Consider the following 19,591-nt stretch of genomic DNA (forward strand, 5'->3'; position numbering starts at 1 on the left):
CCAAAGTTAAAATTAACCCCATAGACACAGACAACAGTACAGTGATTGCCAGAGGAAAAGGGAGGGGGGAAGGGGAGGTAAAAGAGGATAAAAGGGGGGATGAATGGTGATAAAGGAGACTTGACTTGGGGTGGTGAAGACGCAATACAATGTAGAGATGATTTTATTATGGAATTGTACACCTGAGACCCGTATAATTTTATTAGCCAATGTAACCCCAATACATTCAATAATTTTATTTTTTAAAGAGCAGGAAATGGGAGCCAGCAAACTGGGGAAGCTGTCAGGAGATACAGATAACCCCAATCAGAATCATCCCCGTAGCCAAGGGCTTGATGAGACTCCATCTGTAGCTCATTAATGTGGTTTCCGGAAGAGCAGTTTGGGGTGTTTGAGGGTGATATGAGTCATTCTGCTCCCTTTCACCCTACCAGAGTTGGGTGTGTGCTTTCAGTATCTTTTCACATCCTGGTACCTGAGAGATAAAGAGTAGGAAGCATGAGGATCATATCATTTTCATTATTGTGCTTAACTGTTTCTACCAGTAGGTTGCCAGAGATATCGAAATGTCCCTCTCCCCACCCCTTTTCTTTCTGACTGTAGGTTTTGTTGCTTTGTTTAAAAATAAGAAATAACCGAGAAAAAGCTATTTATTTGTTAGACTAGAACAAACCCAAGTCTAGATTATTGGCACTTCCTTTTCCTCTCTTCAGTTTTTTAAACTAAAGCCATAGTCAGCAAACTGCGGCTCTTGAGTCACATGCGGCTCTTTGGCCCCTTGATTGTGGCTCTTCCACAAAATACCATGGCCTGGGTGAGTCTATTTTGAAGTGGCTAAAAGAAGTTTAAGTTTAAAAAATTTTGCTCTCAAAAGAAATTTCTATTGTTGTACTGTTGATATTTGGCTCTGTTGACTAATGAGTTTGCCGACCGCTGAGCTAAAGCAACAAAAATATTCCCTAGCTCCTTAATATTTTGAAGAAAAAGAAGGAAAACACACCGTCATACAGATTTGGTCTTGGGAGTGGTAACTGCTTATTTTTCATTTGATTCAGTGTCAAACTTTCATGCTTTATTTCCTATCTTCTTTTCATTTTATTGTTATTTTTTTTTTCAGTTCAGAAAGTCTATTTACTTGTATTTCACAAACTCTTTTCAGTCTTATGGTTTCTTTCCTCTTCTTCTATACCTTTTATGAGACATGTTTTTGCCTCCTCTGATGCTTGGGCAACTGGAATTCGAATCCACAGAAAGAGGCCCTACCACAGTCCCTTTGATTTCAATAGGAAGGGAGATCTTTACAGGCAACTCTGTTCCTTTTCTTCTGAGCGGGATTAAGAAGCTGAGCTTTTTAAATTCTTGCATATAAGATTGACATTTCCAGGGTGTTAGGACCAGGGAGTTCAAAGAGAAGGAATGAGAAAGAAAAGCCAATATGACTTTGCTGTTTACCTTGCTGGAGGAGCCGTTTGTGCAAATCGCCTATAAGCTTATTGACCTGAATCTTTGACTCCTTGTTTCCTCTGGATTTGGCTGGAGTGGAGACACTGATGGAGCCCTGATAGAGCTGATTGAACAGCCCCCAGCTTTGCCTGGCACAAACCTCCCTTCCCTTCTCCCCCGCATCCTCCCCCCCACCCCCTCCCATGACATTATTGTTCCTTGGCAAACTCTCTGTTCTCCTGGACTCAGTCCTTCTTTTAAAAATATGTAAATTTCTCTCACATAAGTCACCCAGCCACACAAAATGAAAATGAGTTCATGTTTGAAAATAGAAATAAAGGCTATAAATCTCTTATTGATATTCTTATCTCATAAGGTTGAAAAAAAAAAAAAGAAAGAAAACCTTTTGACACTGTACTTTCATTCTTATATGGCCACCTTGAAATCCTCAAAAAAAAAACAAACAAAAAAACAAACAAACAAACAAACAAAAAAACCTAAAAACCCCAAGTTTTTCTTTGGAATCAGATTGATTTTTTTTTTTCTTAACCCACCACCCCTGGAAAAATGAGGGAGCATTTGATGGCAATTTATTCTCAGAGAGGGTGGTCAGAATTTTCTTGGTGTTGATGGAACCAGAGGTGTGCAAATTTTGTCCATGACTTAGTTTGAGTTTGTAAAGGTCAAATCAAGCTTGGTCTGTTTGCTTCATCTCTGTTTGCAGATATATCATCCCAACAATTTCAACAAAATTGAAATGATTGATTTCAATCATTTGAAAAGTCATTGTTGAAATGACTCATGATGATATCACTTATATGAGTCGTGTATTGTAATTACACCCCCTTTTTTGCATATTATAAACTAAATCCATTGGTTCTTTCCGTGAGCTGATCATCAATGGGTCTCCACTGGGCAATCTGCTAGACATTATTGAAACATATGAAAACTTGACAAGATACATAATTATAGAGTTCTTTCATAATTTATGAAACAATTTCATTTTGTAATCAAGTGTATTTTATCCTGCTTCTCTCTGACATATAGGATGTCAAGAGGTTTTTGCCTAAGTTTTAGTTACATCCTTATTTTATACCATCTTCACTGATGTTAATATAAATTGCAAGTGAATATAAGACCATTTTTAGCAAATTCAAAAATATTGGATTTTTGGTTTTATTGCTTAAGGATTTTGCAAGTGTAAGAACATTTTTTTGACCTGTAAAATTCAGTGTAGGTTTGTTGTTTTCTCTACAATGTTGAAAATCAGAAGAGTAAGAATTTATTTAATCTCCTGTTATGTGTACAAATCAGAACATCTGGATATCAGAACATCTGTTTACAAATCAGACATCTGCATGACTAATTGAATTTTTCACTTTTCAGCTAGATATTGAGTTAGTCATTAATTTTAGCTGACCACTGTAAAGGAGAACCATTTATTTGTAAGCCCTTTTATTGCTATGTTGTTTTCTCTCTGATATTTCAGATTGAATAACGAAAGTAGTTTTAATCAAACTGTAATGATACAAATAGCTATTTTAAATTAAAATATGGTTGTTTTCATTTTATTTGCTGAAATTACATATATATATGTACACACATATACATATATACTTATCATGCAGATCTACGTTAATGTCTGACAATCATTTATATCTACTAATTCCTAATTTCTGTTTCTATTTTAGAGACAGTTTAAAATGTGAGTAGCTTTCGGGAAGCCTGGAAAGCTAATTTGCTTAAATCATATAGAATTAACATTAAGAATTGAATTTGACTGTTGGTCGCATTATGATTTGAGATAAAATTGACCTTAGAAATCAATTTTGGAGAAATTGATCTCTTGGCATTAGCCCTGTCTTCTTTTGTTATGTCTTAAACACCACAAATGATTTAAAAATAATTTATTGGTTCCATCCTAGAATTTCTTTTTAGGTTTAAATCAAAGCTTTTAATATTCTAATACAAAACTCATATTTTCTTGTTAGTATGTAAAATGTTTAACCAGGTTTGATGATCATTCCAGAAGCAACAGGCAGTGTAACAGCATTTGCCCCTCTTACTTCATGGGCTCATCTTTATCTCTGGCCAGCTTAGAAAATGTAAAGGGAAGTGTGGACCTCCATGGTAAGAGGAATTTAATTATAGTCACGTAGCCAGTCACTTTTTGTTGTTCTGCGAAGATCAGGGGGAAAATACCTGACTGTGTGATGCCACTGAAGGCGATACTGATAACGCATGCAGATTGCTGGTTCAGCTTCTTTTGTGTAGTCCCGTGAGATACCAGAGATTGACGTTGAAACTGCCAACCAATTATAAGAATTATAATAATGGTAATAACAGCGTTCACCGTTCACCTGCTGATGGCTCCTGAAAGGCAGGCATCTTGCTGCACATGGATCATCTCTAATCAACTTACTGTCCTGCAGGGTAGATGTTATTTTCACCTGTGACTTCCAGAGGTTCAGTAACACGTCCAAAGTCACAAAGCTACTAAAGGTTAATGCGGAATGGAAACTTAGGTGATTGTACTGATAAAAATAGAGAACTAATCCCGTGTTCTGATGTCCATCATTATAAAATCCCTGTAGAAGCAGATGAACATATCTGAGGAAGCCTGGCCATACGAGGCATAAAGCTTGCCTTTCAAGGTATTTTTAACCTGGGACTCTAGCTATTCATGCATTAAACATGATGTGTCTGTCAAGATTAAGGGCATTTATAAACAAACAAGCAAACAAATAAAAAGTTAAAGTAAGTGAGTTAAGGGTGTGCTTAGATGATTTCTATCATTTTGGCATTTCTTTAATGAATTAACCAGCAGTGAGTAGAATTGCTATTTTGAAAAAAATGTGATAGTTAGACTGCAAGTTCTTTAGGCTTATTATACTAACTGGATGATGCAATGCCCCTGATCTGTGGCATGAAATAAAGCCACAATTCCTCACTGCTTGCTTCCTGTGAAGTTGTTTTCAGGTCATTCAAACGAGTGGGGACAAACCAAAAACGGTTAGGCAGAAGCCATTCATAAGTGGCAAACATGTTTACATATCCACCCGGACTCTCTGGGTAGGAATTTCAGCCCTGCAGACAAGTTTGCTCAGTGAACTCTTTTAACACAGCTTGACCTTCACACAAAATGAGACCAAATAAAAAGGGGAGAAAGGAAGGAAGGAAGAGGGGAATAGGGCATTGTTTGCAGGGAACACTCTGGGCTCTGTGAAAACTTTTCACTTTTCTGAAGGAAATGCAGTACAGCAGATGGTAGGAGTGGAAGGGAGATAAACATAGGAACTGGAAACGTAAGCAGTACATTCTAACAGGTTCCGTATCGAAGATCTGGGGAAGCAGAAAGATTAGACAAGGAACTGTTCTGAAACCTGACAGTGGCTGTATCTCACCGAGCATTACGCACGGAGCAGACGTGCCGAGTGGAATTGCACAGACAGTGATTATATTTTTCTGACAGTGAGAAGGGAAGGCCTTTTTAAGGGTTATTTTTCAAAGATAGAGACTTATCACCTTGGAGATCTGTAGTACAGATGTGCAGAAACGCTTTCCCCGCCTCCCTGGTTAACAATGGGATTTGATGTAATTTCTGTTGTTGCTTTAGACCTTAGCACAAGGCACTGTACTGGGGATTTTAGATAAGCTTTTTCTGTTTGTTTGTTTCAATGCAAGTTATGGTCCAAGCTAGTTAACCAACTCTGAAAACTGATGTTTTTTAGTTTTGTTTTTTAAATTTATTTCTCGTTGTATTATATTAGCATAGATGTGTGCGAATGCCCACATGTGACCAGGGACATACAAATACAGAAGCGGATATATAAAGAACGTTCTTTTTTCTTAAAGATACACTCATTGAGTAAGTGGGAACTATATGCACAAGTGAGATAAGGAAATATGTGTGAGAAGTAGAGAAAATGTTGATTTGGGGGTGATTTAGGTAACACTGTGTTCATTCTCAAGCTTCCTTGTGGTTATGTGCATAATTCTATTACGGAAACCATTCACCACCAAGTATGTGTCTCATTTAATTCTTGTGTCCCAGGTTCCTATATCCTGTCCTAGTGGCAGACTCCTAAAGGGGATACCAAAATACTGTAACTCCTAACAAGAAACAATTCTGCAAATACATAGAGTGATACTGGGGGGAAAATGGACAGGGAAAATAGTTTATATCCTAAGGAAAACCCAATTTCAAAAAGAAGGATGTTTTCTTTATAATATTGGCAGTTATGTTGGAGAACTTGTTAGGTGACCTTAAGGGATCAGATCATTAATAGAAGGAAAGAATTTTGAAAATTTATGTAAAAGGCATATCTTATCCTCACAAGTAACATTATCAACTAAATATTAGATTGGCTCATTCACCTTTTAAGTTTACTTAACAATTGTTTAATTTAGATTTTCTTATATTGAGCGATAGACCTAAGACCACAGTGTAGTGTGGTATATATCTAAAACTCCTCACTTGTAAAGGCTCCTCTCAAACCCCTGCATCCAATTTTGTCATTATAACTATGTATTCTTCTTTTGAGGGGGGGCCCATGAATTGTATAAGCTTCAGGCCCCACAAAACCTGAATCAATCCTTGTAAACATCAATCTTTTGTAAACATGTCTCCTAACAGCAATGATCAAGAATGTTACGTTTGGCCCTAGCTGGTTTGGCTCAGTGGATAGAGCATCGGCCTGTGGACTGAAGAGTCCCAGGTTCATTTCTGGTCAAGGGCACATGCTTGGGTTGCAGACTCCATCCTCAGTAGGGGGCGTGCAGAAGGCAGCCGATTAATGATTCTGTCTCATCATTGCTGTTTCTATGTCTTCTTCCTCTCTGAAATCAATAAAAATAAAAATATTAAAAAAATAATGTTGTTTGGTTTCAAGTTCCTAATTTTTTTTAAAAAAAACACCTTACATAAGATTTCTAAAACGTTTCAGTATTTAGGTTACTAGGCATTTTCATTTCAAATCTGTCATTACTCTGCATTTACCTGAGCCTAAAGATACCACGCATGTTCCTGAGAGTACTGAGTTAGAAATTAAAACAGAGAGAAGAAATTCTCCAATGTTTCTAAAAATCTAGATGATGCTATGGATACCATCTATGTTTTTCTGTGTTATCACCAGCAGCCAAGGTCCTGTTGCTGGCCCTGAGGGAGGAGGCAATGTGGAAAGACCTTGTGGTCAAGTCTAAATGGGTCTTGTGATAACATACTTGGAATATCCCTAGTGGTGGAAGCTAGATATGGATCTGCGTTGGGAAGAGGCTGACATGACCTAGAACTGTGGTCAGCAGACTGCGGCTTTCAAGCCACTTGCAGCTCTTTGGCCCCTTGAGTGTGGCTCTTTCACAAAATACCACGGCCTGGGCGAGTCTATTTTGAAGAAGTGGCGTTACAAGAAGTTTAAGTTTAAAACATTTGGCTCTCAAAAGAAATTTCAATCACTGTACTGTTGATATTTGGCTCTGTTGACTAATGAGTTTGCCAACCACTGTCCTAGAATACTTTTATTTCCATGGATACGAAAACTTCATTTGCATTAGATATGGTTGTAAGAATAGGATCCTGGGAGATTCCACAGGCTTCCCACTTACACCCCACTGTCCAGAGCACAGTCGCAAGTAGTGGTTTATCTCCCTAAGAGAGGCTGGGCAAGGTGATCTTTCTTTGTCAGGTAGCTACATGCCAACTCTATGTCTGTTTCTATGGAGAGTTTTCAGTTTATGCAGAAGGCAGAGTTTTTATTCTTACTTGATTTGGGGGGTCATTAATGACTGGAAGCATTGTGGCCATCAGTCCATTCCACATGCATGCTTCCTCCAAAAGCATACATATTCATTGGACATCTACTGTATCAGACCTGCTGAGAAGACGATGTGAGTAGACACAGGGAAGGTTCTGGCTATTCTGGGATTTAAATTATAATCACACAAGTGGTGTTCTGTGGTTGGACCTAGTGAGATATTCAGAGGAAGTGTCCTTAAGGATGGCATACTTGAGTTGGCATCTAGTGCTGAATAGGCAGTAATGAGGTGAAAATAGTTTCCAGGTAGAGGGAACAGCATGAGTTTGGCAAGAGCCTGGTGATCCTACAAAGAGCAAAGGCTGTTGTGGTGTGAGTTGGCCCAGAAGAGAGAGGTATGGGCCTCAAGAGATCAGGAAGCACGGTGAGCAGAGGGTGAAAGGAAGGAAATAATGAGAGGAGGCCTAAGAGAGGAAGATAAAGATCTTGAAAGCTGAAACATTAAATGCAATTTTGAGCATCCCCTAAGCCATAGTAGAGAGAGAAAATGAACCAGTTAGATACAATTTCCATGGTCAAGCAGTAGCAAATACAGGGTTTATCAGAAGAAATCAATGTGATTCCCAATCTGTGAGCTCAGAGGGTCATTCTTTATTAGGTGTGCGAACTAGTATTGGATAAAGGGCATTTAGATAGCGGCCAACGTGTCTGTTGGCTGCTGCCCCAGAACATGCCAGGGCATGCATTCTCCATTGTCCTTAGCATTCTGGATAAATGGCTTGCATACAGTCTATGTAAGATAAGCAAATTTAGTTGTATTAATGAAACTCTATGGAAATGAGCGATTGGCTATGAATCATATCCTTAGGCGGATTATGAGAGGAATAGCCAGCCACTCTGGAAAGGAATCATTTTGTTTAAAAGGAAAAGACGAAACAGTAAGATTATATGGAAAACAATGCTCCAGCAAAACTTCTCAAACTGGCTGGATCTTCCTGTTAGATGAGGTTGGCTTGTTGAGGAGACAGTTTCAGAGATGGTGAGATTTGGCTCTACTCTTTGTTATTGTTGGTGGTGATGACTTCCTGAAGTGATGCTGACGCCAGTAAAAGGAGGACGACGGTGGTCTCTTGATGCATGGAAAAACAGGTAAATCACAGTTCCTTATTTACAGGCTCTCAGACATGACTTGGTCTTTGCTTTGGAACAAGAGGTGTCTACATTGTGTAGAATCCTCCTCCAAATGGAATATAGTAGTTGCAGTGTTTTGAGGTTTCTTGTTGTTGTTGTTGTTGTTGTTGTTGTGTGATTTTTTTAAGGGGGGAGAAAAAATAAATTATTTAAATGTAAACTTTCCAATACATATTGTAGAAACATTTTTAACATAGGATATCCTTCCCCCATACTTGTTTCTATATGTGGCTTTGGCAGGTGCTCACTGAGAGAAATAATGAGGAATAAAATTGAATTCTTTGAATGATGTACTGCTGAAAATTCGCCTTATTTTAACCCAGTGGAAAGTTCCCTTATTCTCCAGGTCTTTGGGGAACTGAAAGTTGGAGAGAAACTCTTTTCATATGAAGGATGATATTGACATCAAGGATAAATGTTCAGTACTGTAGAATTTATAAATTGCTTTTTTTCTTCCTAAGTTAGCAAATACTGTTAATGTGACTTTTAAATGCTCTTTTGACCATACCTGTCGGTATTTTCAAGAAATTTTCCTTACAGACTTATAACAAAATGCCACCCATTACAATAGTCACCCATTGGTTGTAGAGATTGAGTTTCTTTTCAATATAATATTTAGTCTCGGACCCCTGCAATCAACTGTTTCAGGATTGTTTCCTCATTCAGGGTCTGAAAATGTATAGATTCTATTTTTTGAATCTCCTTAATTGTTCATATCCTGGATTATGAAAAGGCTGTTCTATTAGGTACAAGGAAATCACATGCATTTTTCTCCCCAAAGTTTATTGTGTGCTGAGTATTCGGAAGTTGGCAAAAATTTTGCATTTTCTTATACATTTGTAGTAATTCAAAAGGAGACTTGAGCCAGAGACCATTATAGTAGGAATCCACAGAATAATAAACCTGTTCTTTTTCCGTTTGAAATGTTTAGACTTCCTTTTAGCTATGAGCAGAAATCAGTCTATGTTTTCTGTTCTATGTATCTGGAAATCTAACTCTGTCTACAGTTTAGCAATGCACCGTTAATTTAACCCGACACTTTTGTTTGGCTAATGGGTAACCAAACAATTGTTTTAAGGCCAAACAACATTGTGAGACGATTAGGCAAAGCAAACACACACTGAATCTTAAACTCGCATGTCCTCGCCCTTCAGTATGAGCTGCGGTTTTCTGTTTTTTGAGTGTTAAAATACTTTAACCAAAGCTATCTTGTCTGATGATAAAACCATAAGTGTATGAAGCTCACATTTTTCATCTCTTTTATGACCTTATCTTTCATGAGCGGCTTCTGTGAAGGTACCCTAACTATAGGAAGCACCTGGAAAACATATGTGATATCTTTTCTCTGATAAGCAGTTGTGAACAAGAAAGTCGATCTGTCACTTCTGAACTGTTCATTGTTAAAAAATACTTTGATGATTTAGCTGATTGCGAAATACATTATAGGGATGACTAACAGCGACAGTCGCATTCCTAGTGGAGAAAGTTCAATAGTTATATTGTACGAGAATTTCTATGAGAGGTTACCATTGATATGAACTACACGGATTAAAAGAGCAAGGTTGAGAAAGGCTGTTTGCTTGCATGGCTGCTTTCAAGCACTGCTGTTATTTTGTGCGGGAGATGTGACTGTCACAGAATGTGGCAAACCTTTAATTCCGATAGGAATACCCAACTTTTGGTGAAAAGATGCCTGCTTGTGTTTTTTATATGATTTTTGCCTGTCAAGTAGAGCTCCTGCTTTGATCCCCTTGCCAACACCACCTAATATGGAATTTAAAGATTCTGTTTCATGTGTTTCAAAGACTATATCCCAGTGCATTTCCCCCAGTCATGTGTGCTGTGTACTCCATTGCTCAATAATACCTTCAGTTTCTTCCTTTCGGGCTCTCATTGATTCTGAAAACTAGACTAGGAAAAATGGAAGGGCCAATAAAATATGCATGATATCTTTTAAAAGACCAACAAAAGAGCTTAATCTCGCAAGGGGAAACCATTAACTCCATAGCCACAATTTTAGAAATATTACAGGTTTTGTGACTGCTTGACATTTATTCTGTTTCATCATTTCATGAGTCATTTTCTGAATATATTTAGGGATGATCCCATGAAATGTGTTTGTGCTTTGCTAAAAATTCACCAAAATTTCTATTTGAAAGGATGTGAATAAAGAATTTAGCATGTAAATGAATGAATGTCAGATGCATTCCTAGGTCTCTTGGTAATTCTCTGTCTAGCATTCTTTTTTCTCTTTGCTTTTCCTTCCAAAAAAGCTTTTGAATTAGTATCTTAACAAGCTTGTTGTTACTATGTTGGCTATTAGTCAGTTGTCCATGCCATTTTTTCATAAGCTACTATAGAGTGTTGATTTCAAACTTACAAACCAAAATGGATAGAAGTAAGAAAGAACAAAGGTCAGTATTGTCATTTCCATTCAAATTGAGTAAAAGCTTGAATTGGGCTAATACCAAAATGAAGTTCTGTTTGTAAACTTTCCTGCAAATAAGTATACTGATAAGAAAGAAACCAACCTATATTGGGAAGGAAAATAGTGTTTCTCTAAAGTAATTCACAGATTTCATATTCGATTAAATTATTTTTTATTAATTTCATTTTTCATTAGTGAGAAGATGAAGAATGAATTAGGTAAAAACATTACCATGAAAATGAGAGCTATTTTCCTGAGATAAACTTGGAAGGTGAAAGCTTTAAAACTTAAAAAATGTGACATTATTTTAGTTATTAAATAGAAATCGTGTGCTGAAAGCAATTAATGGATGAATATAACACTATTGCAGTAGATTATGGTAAAAAGAATGAAACCAAAATCTAATTACCTCACTGGTCAGTGAGCAATGGTTATTGATTAATCATTTGTGTGTAGTTGGTTTTACTAAGTTCCAAGTAAAGTAATGCTTATAAAGATGAAATCCATTAAACATCTCATTTTAATATGTAAGCATAATGAAGAAACAAGGCTTACTTATGAGGAAAACCACTATCCAAATCAGATCTTGCTCTTTGTTGAAATCTAATAAACTTTGTAATGTTCTTAAGCCTTGAATTTGGTCCTTGGATTTAGACTAGCTCAGGATCTATTCTTGGCCCTGCCCCTTCCTAGCAGTGTGCCTGGGCACCTCCTCACTTCTCCGCCTCTTGGTTTACTCCCTGAAATACAAGGATATTTGTATATGGCAAAGTTGTTGAAGTGGTGTCATAAAGTATTTAGCTAGTGCTGTGTGGTACACAAGAAATGGTAGCCGAGTTTAGGTCTAATGTGTATTCTGAGCTTCGTGACATGATCTCTGTCTTAGTCACCTGTCACTTTTATGATTTCTGTGTTTGGCACATAGCAGATATTGAGATGAATATAAATTTAATTATGGCCCATTTTGTTTTCTACACTAAAAAATAATTTAATTTGATATTCGTGTGTTTTTGGTCATCTTCCCCCCCCCCCTTTTTTTTGCATCCTTTCTTTAAGAAAACACCATTAAATAATCAGGCGGAAACTTTAAACTAGTCTTCTCTCTCAGGATTTATTTTTATTAAAGATATTTTTATGTATGTGTGTCTGTATGTGTGTGTGTGTGTGTGTGTGTGTGTGTGTGTAAATCCAGTTTCATAAATAGCTTAAATAAATGCAATTTCTTTTGAGCTGCTAATTGTTTACAATCAACTATTTTCACAGTACTTCATTAAATACTTTGCAATCTTTTCAATAGTTGTAATTGTATGTGCTGCATTTTGAAACAAATTGGAGTAAAGCATCCCATGAATCAGGATTATCAATACCAAGCATTGCTCCAGATGTTGGCACAAGTTGAAATCTAAGCTCCACGGGATTTTTTTTTTAATTTATTTTTTTCTTAATTGATTAAAGTATTACTTATCCTTATCCTCCCCCTTTGCTCCCCCACTCATGTGCTCACCCCCCCTGGTGTCTGTGTCCATTGGTTAGGCTTATATGCATGCATATAATTCCTTTGGTTGCTCTCTACCACTTATCCCCACCCTCCCCTATCTTCTCTCTGAAGTTTGACAGTCTGATCGGTGCTTCTCTGTCTCTGGATCTGTTTTTGTTCATATAACTTAACAAAAGGAAGATAAACAACCCAATCAAAGAATGGGCAACGCACCTAAATAGATTCTTTTCGAAAGAGGACATAGGAAGGCCAAGAGACATATGAAAACCTGCTTGAAGTCACTAATCATTTGAGAGATGCAAATCAAACCTACAGTATGGTACCATCTCACACCTGTCAGAATGTAGTATCATCAACAAATCAATAACCAACAAGTGCTGGAGAGGATTCGGAGAAATAGGAACCTCGTGCATTGCTGGTATGCAGACTGGTGCAGCCACTGTGGAGGACAGTATGGAGTTTCCTCAAAAAATTAAAAACGGAGTTGCCATTTGACCCAGTGATCCCACTTCTAGGAATATACCCAAGAAACCAGAAACACCAATCTAAAAAGATATATGCACCCCTATGTTCATAGCAGTACAATTTACCATAGCTAAGCTCTACAGTTTTGATTTGACAGTTAAGTGACATTTAATGAACTTATTTTATGAAATTACTAGTTCAGTCAAACCCTTAATAAGCTGAATTATAGTATTTTTATTTTGAGCTATTTACCAAATTTCTCTGCATTTAAGGTCTGCTGAGATTTATAGTCATTCTACCATTTTCTTTTCCTAGTGATAGTGGATGAGAATAATCTTGTTAAATTCAGCCTATATCGAATGAAGGAAAGGACTTTGCTCAGTTAACCATCATAAGATAGCAATATTTTTCTGTTTCTCTTTGGCATCTTGAAACTTCATCTGGATCCAACTTTTGTATCCTTGAAATGGTTTAAGTTTAACCACCTCTAAGCTGCCATTTTCTTGCCACAACAATGAAATTACTATCATGTTTTATTCATAATGGATTATTCATGTTTAATCTGAAAAAAATAAAGCCTTGGGGAATTATATCTATAGAGTTGCTTCCTCTAAGATCATGCCTCCAAAATGTCAGGTATGTTTTTGCTCCCTTCCTCCAGGAAGCTTCTGCATCAAGTCCATGTCAGGTGTCATGCCTGTGTGCCTCTCATGTATCATGGACTCTCCCATCAAAGCACTCACCATGTGAGGTTGCAATCTATTGATTTGTCTCTGTCCTAGTCTGCAAGTTATGTGAGAAGAGGGCCAATCTTTGTTTCGTGTTCTTCATGCTTAGCACAGTGCAGTAGGTCCTCGGTTACGTCTGAGATTCATTCCTAAAGTGCGATGTAATGTGATTTTGCCATCAGTGGGACCCACCTACTTAAGCACCTACATCACCCTCATGGAGCACACACACAGCAGGAATGAAGTGAAACAGTAACAAAATTTTAAAAGATAACAATCCCTGACATGTACTTGTGGTAAATAAATAATAAAAAACATAAAGCACATATGTACATACATTGAAATGACAGAACTTTTTTTTTTAAATAAATGGTAGATGGCTTCATAACCATGAAAGGACTATATATGTCAAGTCCAATGTAACCTGAGGATTGCCTGTATTTTAATCAATTAATAAAGAATGGTGTATATCACTTCTGTTCAATAAAGATGAACTTTTACAGATTCAAATGAAAACTTTCAAGTTTTAATGTTTGTGATTATTATAATGATTCTGATATATTTTTCCAAAGATACTTGTTTCTCACTATATTTGTCATTATTTTTTCTTCTTTCAAATAAGTGATTTGCCTACTAAAATATTTCAAAGTAGAGTGAACTATAGTCTAGTTTCACAAAAATTTCGGGCAAGGTTATCTGAGACATGAGTCAATGTTGTTATGGAATGAATAAGGGAAAAGTCAAAGACCAGACCAAAAAAGTGTGTTTATAGAAACGCAGAAATATATGTTAACTGGAGGCCCGGTGCATGACAATTATGCACTGTTAGGGCGTGTCCCTCAGCCTGGCCTGTGCCCTCTTATAGTTTGGGACCCCTTGCTCCTTACTGCCTGCCTGCTTGCTACTCCTTACCACTCAGCTCGCTGCTCCTAAGCGCTGCCATGGAGGCAGTAGAGGCTCCCGCTGCTACCACCACTGCGTTCACCAGCTGTGAGCATGGCTTCTAGCTGAGCGCACTGTCCACCAGGGTGAAGCTCCTGCATTGAACGTCTCCCCCCTGGTGGTCAGTGTGCATCATAGTGACCAGTTGTTCTGGTCATTCCACCATAATGGTTGCTTAGGCTTTTATTGTATAGATTATTGAACTTATGTCACATGGTCATATCAGCCCCACTGAAATAACCCAATGCTTCCCACTGACTGCACTGAAGGTAGAAGTCATAATCGTTCCTCACTGGTCAGCGTCATTTTATGCATCCGGGCTCTGCATTTCTGTATCTTAATTGTCCTCATTGGAATTATTCATGGACTGCTCTGATTGTTGGTTTAAAATAAAATTACTTTTAAATTGTTATTTTGCTTTTAAAAGGTGCTTGCATTGTTAGTGTGTTTTTCCTTCTTTTCCATAACTATACTTATTTTTAAAATTTAGCTTTTTGTTGAAAGTTTTACAGATGTCCCCTTTTCCCCCCATTGAATCCTTATTGCCCGCACACCTGCCCCCACCCCCATCCCCAGGCCTTCACCACAGTATTGTCTGTGCTTGTGCCCCAAAAGTATTATGTTTCCCTTTTATTATGTGAAAATGAAGGCATGTAATTGTCCAGATTGGCTGTACTCACTCTATTACAAGGATACCTCTCTCTAGCTCCTTACATTGTGAGGCCTGAGTCACAGGCTCATCACATATTCTAATCATTTAATTATAGCCTTTTCTAGACCATTTTAAAAAGTAAGGAGGGCCTAGTTTTAGCAAACTTAAAGCTGGGGAGGGGGGGGGGGAAGAAAATCTTTAAGATAACCTGTATTCAACCCCAAACATAAATATGACTTTTTCTTTGATATTTGATTTTGTCTTTTGCATCTTGCCTTTATAAAAATTATAACTCAGAAATAAGTGAGTTAAGATTTTCTGTATTGAGGGTATTATAAAAGTTACACACTGCTTTTTATTTTTTCTTCTTATATAGACTATTACTCCAAATGAAAAATTTTATGGAAATGCTCTTTATTGTTTACAGCAGTTAACTTTATTTATTAATGAATAATGCTGATTTTGTTTATTATCGGCTGTAATAGATAGCAAAATGAGTAATCATGGACATTTGTCAGTATAATGACAAGCTATGTAACAAATAATAATTAGACGTATTCTAAGCACATCCCTCTACAAGGATTTCAATGTCAAGTTTAAACCCTCATTTCCCTTTCTCTCTGGGTGTGGTGTTTCTAGGTGATGAAGAAGGCATCCAGGAAACAGCGGAGTCAGATGGGGACACACAGCCAGAGAAGCCGGGGCAGCCTGGAGTGCAGACAGGTGACTGGGATGGACCAGGTAGGACAGATAATTTAAAATCCAACCACCTATTGCTACTATCAGAAATTCCCTGGGTTTTCTCAAATTTTAATTAGGTCATAAACTCTTCATGACCTCAACTCTGATCTTAACAAAGTTATTTGTTTATACACCAGTTACTTGGGAGGTTAAATAAACATCATTATCTAAAGAAAGTTTTATCTTTTTGATAAATTATAAAAAAACAAAGGTTACCTTTGCTTGAAATCTTCCATCTTGTTTTCATTCATACTCATAGAAGAATTAGTCAACTCTACTTGCTTTTTCTTTGAACAGAAATCTTTATGCTAAATCTGCATTCAAACTGGGCATATTTTTAAAGCTTCAAAACAGTAATAATACTTCAAAGAAAAATTTTCAGTGTAGTCATATTGTAAGTTATAGATAGAATCTCAATATGTACTTAGAAGTTTATAAAATACCAACAGATGCATCACTTAGAGTCAGGGTTTTGGCAACATTTTAATTTGCATGAATGAAAATTAAATAATTTTAAAGATCCTGACATCTTACAATTTCAAGAAAAACAAAATCTGATAAAAATACTCCAAAACACCAGTATAATTGTATATAAGTATATTAAGTTCATAAAAATGCTGTGAAAAAAACCCACCTTTGTATTTGGTGCCAGCATAATTTAAAATTGATGGTATATTTATAAATGGAGACTATTTATCAATAGTCATAGAGTTAAGGATATAAGTGAGTTTAGGAGTAATTTTAGCCATGGTTTTCAAAGCAGTAACATTTTTCATTAAGCAAGATCCCTATATTTCAATCACATTTTCAGCCTTGCATGACTTTGCAATTTGCTCTCTGCTGTGTGTGAAGAGGAGAGGAACTCTGGTGGTAATTTTCTGAAACCAGCTGCTGGAAAATAAAATGCAAACAAAAATGAAGATACAATATATCTGATTATTAGGATGTCATTTCTAATATTACTCATGACACACATAAATGTTTGTATTCTATGTACCATAGCATAATGGTACACATGATTTTGGATGAAAATCTATAATAATAAAAGCATAATATGCTAATTAGACCAGACAGCTGAATGACCTTTCTGGCTGTCCTGTTGAATGACCTTCTGGACAAAGCCTAGGCTGCAAGGGTTGAACCCCTTGTACAAATTTCCTGCATTGGGCCTCTAGTGTAATATATTTATGGATATATATATCCATAAAACCACAGTTTAAGAGTTTAAAAGAAAATGTAGACTTCTGTCATTCTGACCTTATTGCATAATTCTTTCTTCTCAGTTCAGGGAAGACTGCCTTTGATTAAAAATGTATAAAAAATACTGAGGAGTAAGTTAAAGCATAACTTCATTCAGGATATGATTTTTCACTTTTAAGTGAAATAAATTTAATCTATCTGATTTAATGAAAATTTTCTTTAGTTGACAATGGAGAAATGTTCTTTTTTGTGGCACATATGAATATGTAGAAACTTTAAAGAAAAATGTATGCCTTTAAGCAGGTATGTATATAAGAAAAAATTAATATATACAGTAAAATTGATAAAACAACCCTCCTATTTTGCAAAAAAAAAGTTTAATTACTTTGAAAGTTTTTGATGAGGTTAATTCATAACAAAAGAATATCTGTTGGGTATTTATGTTTTTAAGGTAGAATATTTATGTCTCTCCTTTGATCAGGAGAAAGTATAGAATACTGTTTTTACTTTTGCTATTACATAGAGATTACAGCAATATTTTTACTCAGATTTTTGTTCTTCACAAAACATTATTGGTATTTTCCAACTGTATTGAGATAACATTATCCAGGTTTTAATGACCATTTCCAAACATGTTAGAATATAGCTCTGGATTCTAAGCATTTAGGTTCAGATTCTGGATTTGCCATTAATTTGCTGGGTGATTTTTAGCAATTTGCTTAATATCTCTGTGCCTGTATTCCCAGTTACCAAATGTAGAAAATCATATTATGGATTTTGTAGGAAGTATACACATAAAATTTGACTGATCATTATTATGGTTTTGGAATGGTTGAGTCTTGAAGCAGCACCTTTTAGAATTATTCTCAGCATTTTTTAAAGCCCAATAGTAGTATCTGTGGTTCCACAGGGGTGAACTTCTATAAATGCTGAGCATCTACTTTTGAATGTAACCACAAATTAGTTAAGACATGAGGTAATGGGCCAGGTGTGACTTCAAGGTCTCCTAATGTTGAGCCCTCCCACCCAATTCAGACAGTCACTGTAAGATAGACGGTTTTCTCTAAAAATAGACAGAAAAAAAAGACAAGGAAATTATCTAAAGAATTTGAGGCATAGAGCTGACATCATTTAAGATAGATTAGGATTTATCTTATTTTTGAAGAGTTTGATTGAAGACAGCTCCACAACCTTTTCTGATGGCTCATTTCAATAATGAATCAACTCCTATCTGAAGTGTTCTATTTTTATCAAATGCCAACTTTACAGTGAAAACTTTCTTTTTCTTTGTTTGTTATTCAACTAAAAGGTGCATTTAGTAACTGCTTACACCTTTGTTAACTCTTAGGATTTGGTGGGACCTAAACATCGCTTTGCAAAAATTATCTTACATTTAAAACCATTTCTGTGATGTAAAATCCTTTAATGTTTAATTATACGAACCTAATTCATAGGTACTTGTTATCCAATCTTTTGCCTTTTCATCTATATTTGCCTATACTTCTCTTATATCATTTCTGCTTAATTAAATACCTCTTCTTTTCTTTTATTACCCTCACAAGTTTCATGTTTTATCACCCTTGCAGTATTTCAGGTTTACTGATATTCTTATACATTTAATCAATTAATAAGTGGATAAATGGTTATTGTGTACTAATAATTTTGAAAGATTCTAGGGAGAAGTCCAAAGTTGTAGTATGATGCTGTCTATACTCTTTTGATGCTATTTCTCTCCTTAACCTCTTTTAATTACTCCTGTGTTGCATTTGAGTCATTGATGCACTAATTAAATGTGTCAAGCTAGAAAGTAGGGAATGGCCTAAACTACAGAAGAAAAAGTACAAATTAAAGAGTGAGGCAAATTAGTGCTTGAGTTCACACATTGATACTTGGGGCCTTGTGAGCTCAGGCATATTAAACAGCCAGGCCTCAGTTTCCTTATCTTTAAAATGGAAAGAATAGCCGAAACCGGTTTGGCTCAGTGGATAGAGTGTCGACCTGTGGACTGAAAGGTCCCAGATTCGATTCCAGTCAAGGGCATGTACCTTGGTTGCGGGCACATTCCCAGTAGGGGGTGTGCAAGAGGCAGGCGGTCAATGATTCTCTCTCATGGACTTTTCTAGCTCTCTATCCCTCTCTCCTCCTCTCTGTAAAAAAATCAATAAAATATATTTAGAAAAAAAAAGAATAATTGCCTAGAACAAAATCATATAGATGTACTTGTTGCATCTGGACTAAAATTGTTTAAGAAATCATAAATAAGTCACCTTACTCAGCTGCTGTTCACCATTATGGATGCATTCAAAGGACCAGACTAGTTTGCTTTGTGCCTTAAATTAAACTAAGAAGGTGGGAGTGTTTTGCAGAAAGTGGAACGGTAGCTACAAGACCACCTTGAGGTAGAAGCACACACTAATGATATGGATTTTTTTTTCTTCTTCCTTACTAGCACATCCAAAGAAGGGCTTGGAGATTACAGTTCTGATTTCGTTTCCTTTTTGATTGGGAAAATGTGGTAGATATAAGATCTGGGAAATGCCATTTGAAGTA

General features: G+C 36.4%; 1 protein-coding gene across 2 annotated transcripts in view; it reads left to right on the forward strand.

The window, feature by feature from the left end:
* The window catches only part of ZFPM2 (zinc finger protein, FOG family member 2), a 417,383-nt gene that overhangs the window by 98,984 nt on the left and 298,808 nt on the right, over window positions 1-19,591 (forward strand). For both annotated transcript variants that reach the window (XM_036436775.2, XM_036436776.2), the window contains one exon: window positions 15,740-15,841. In XM_036436775.2, coding sequence (XP_036292668.1) covers window positions 15,740-15,841 — 102 coding nt within the window. The remainder of the gene's footprint in view (window positions 1-15,739; window positions 15,842-19,591) is intronic.

Source organism: Pipistrellus kuhlii, unplaced genomic scaffold (assembly GCF_014108245.1).
Source record: "Pipistrellus kuhlii isolate mPipKuh1 unplaced genomic scaffold, mPipKuh1.p scaffold_m20_p_14, whole genome shotgun sequence".
NCBI classification, from domain to species: Eukaryota; Metazoa; Chordata; class Mammalia; order Chiroptera; family Vespertilionidae; genus Pipistrellus; species Pipistrellus kuhlii.